The 1144-nt window shown below is 59.1% G+C and overlaps 1 protein-coding gene across 1 annotated transcript in view; it reads right to left on the minus strand.

Annotated features, from left to right (window-relative positions):
• ADGRB1 (adhesion G protein-coupled receptor B1) overlaps window positions 1-1144 on the minus strand; it is a 53184-nt gene that overhangs the window by 12741 nt on the left and 39299 nt on the right. Inside the window, exon 18 of the mRNA XM_045286872.1 lies at window positions 627-729. Coding sequence (XP_045142807.1) covers window positions 627-729 — 103 coding nt within the window. The remainder of the gene's footprint in view (window positions 1-626; window positions 730-1144) is intronic.

Genomic DNA, 1144 nt, shown 5'->3' on the forward strand with positions numbered 1-1144 from the left:
GTCCCCACAGGGAGGGGCCAGCGCTTCCTTCAGCCAGTGGGGAGAGCAGCTGGTGACCACACAGGCCTCCGCCCTTCCCCAGCTGTCCCCCCAGCCAGGCGGAGGAGGAGCCCTCTCAGCTGAAACTCATTGGTGCACAGAGCGCCCCGGCCAGGTCTGAGCCAGGCCTTTACCCTGACCCTCACATCCTGAGTCCGTCAAGCCTGGCCCCTGGGGAAAGGAGAGGGCCTGGGGAGGGCAGAGTGGGGGTGTCAAGCAGGACGGGGGGCGTGGGAGTGGACACCCTGAGGAGACACGGCAGAGGGGCATGCCACATCCTGCCACATTCAAAGGTTGGCTGGGGGACAGAGCAGAGATGGACAAGAGGCCTGGGCTCGTGGCATGGGAGTCAGTGGCCAGGCAGGCACAGGGCCCACAAGCCCCCATGGCTCTCGGGGACAGTGTTCCCATCCCAAGAGCAGGGGCAGGGCTGAGCCCAGCCTCCATGAACAGCCACAGAAGCTGAGACTGGCCGATCTCAAGAGTCGCCCAGACCTAGGCTGTGTACCCGTCTCCACAGCCCGACCGGTCCCGGGCCAGCCCATGGGGGCGCTGGGGCAGGCGCGGCCGGGACGAAGGAGGCCTACCTTGTTTCGGGTCTGTGTCTGCCCAATGAGGATGAGCGCGTTGGACGAGATGATGGAGAGGCAGAAGTTGATGAGGATGACAGAGCGCTCTGAGCGGATGTACCTGACAGAGGGGGTGGCCAAGAGTCAGAGCCCACGGACCTCTTCAGAAGAAAGAACTGGGGTCTGTGGCCACCACCATCGCCACATCTAATACTCCTATTACCACCATCTCTAATACCACATTACCACCATCGCCACCTCTAATACCCCTATTCCACCATCTAATACCCCTATTACTAACACCTCTAATACCTGTGTCACCACCATCGTCACCTCTAATACACCTATCACCACCATTGCCACATCTAATACCCCTATCATCACTACCTCGAATACCTCTATCACCATCACCACCACCTCGAATACCCCTGTCACCACCATCTCTAATACCCCTATCACCACCATCGCCACCTCTAATACCCCTATTTCACCATCTAATACCCCTATTACTACAACCTCTAATACCCCTGTCACCA

This window comes from Echinops telfairi, unplaced genomic scaffold (genome assembly GCF_000313985.2).
Source record: "Echinops telfairi isolate 266 unplaced genomic scaffold, ASM31398v2 ScPeMD7_1;HRSCAF=3_0, whole genome shotgun sequence".
Classification (NCBI taxonomy): domain Eukaryota; kingdom Metazoa; phylum Chordata; class Mammalia; order Afrosoricida; family Tenrecidae; genus Echinops; species Echinops telfairi.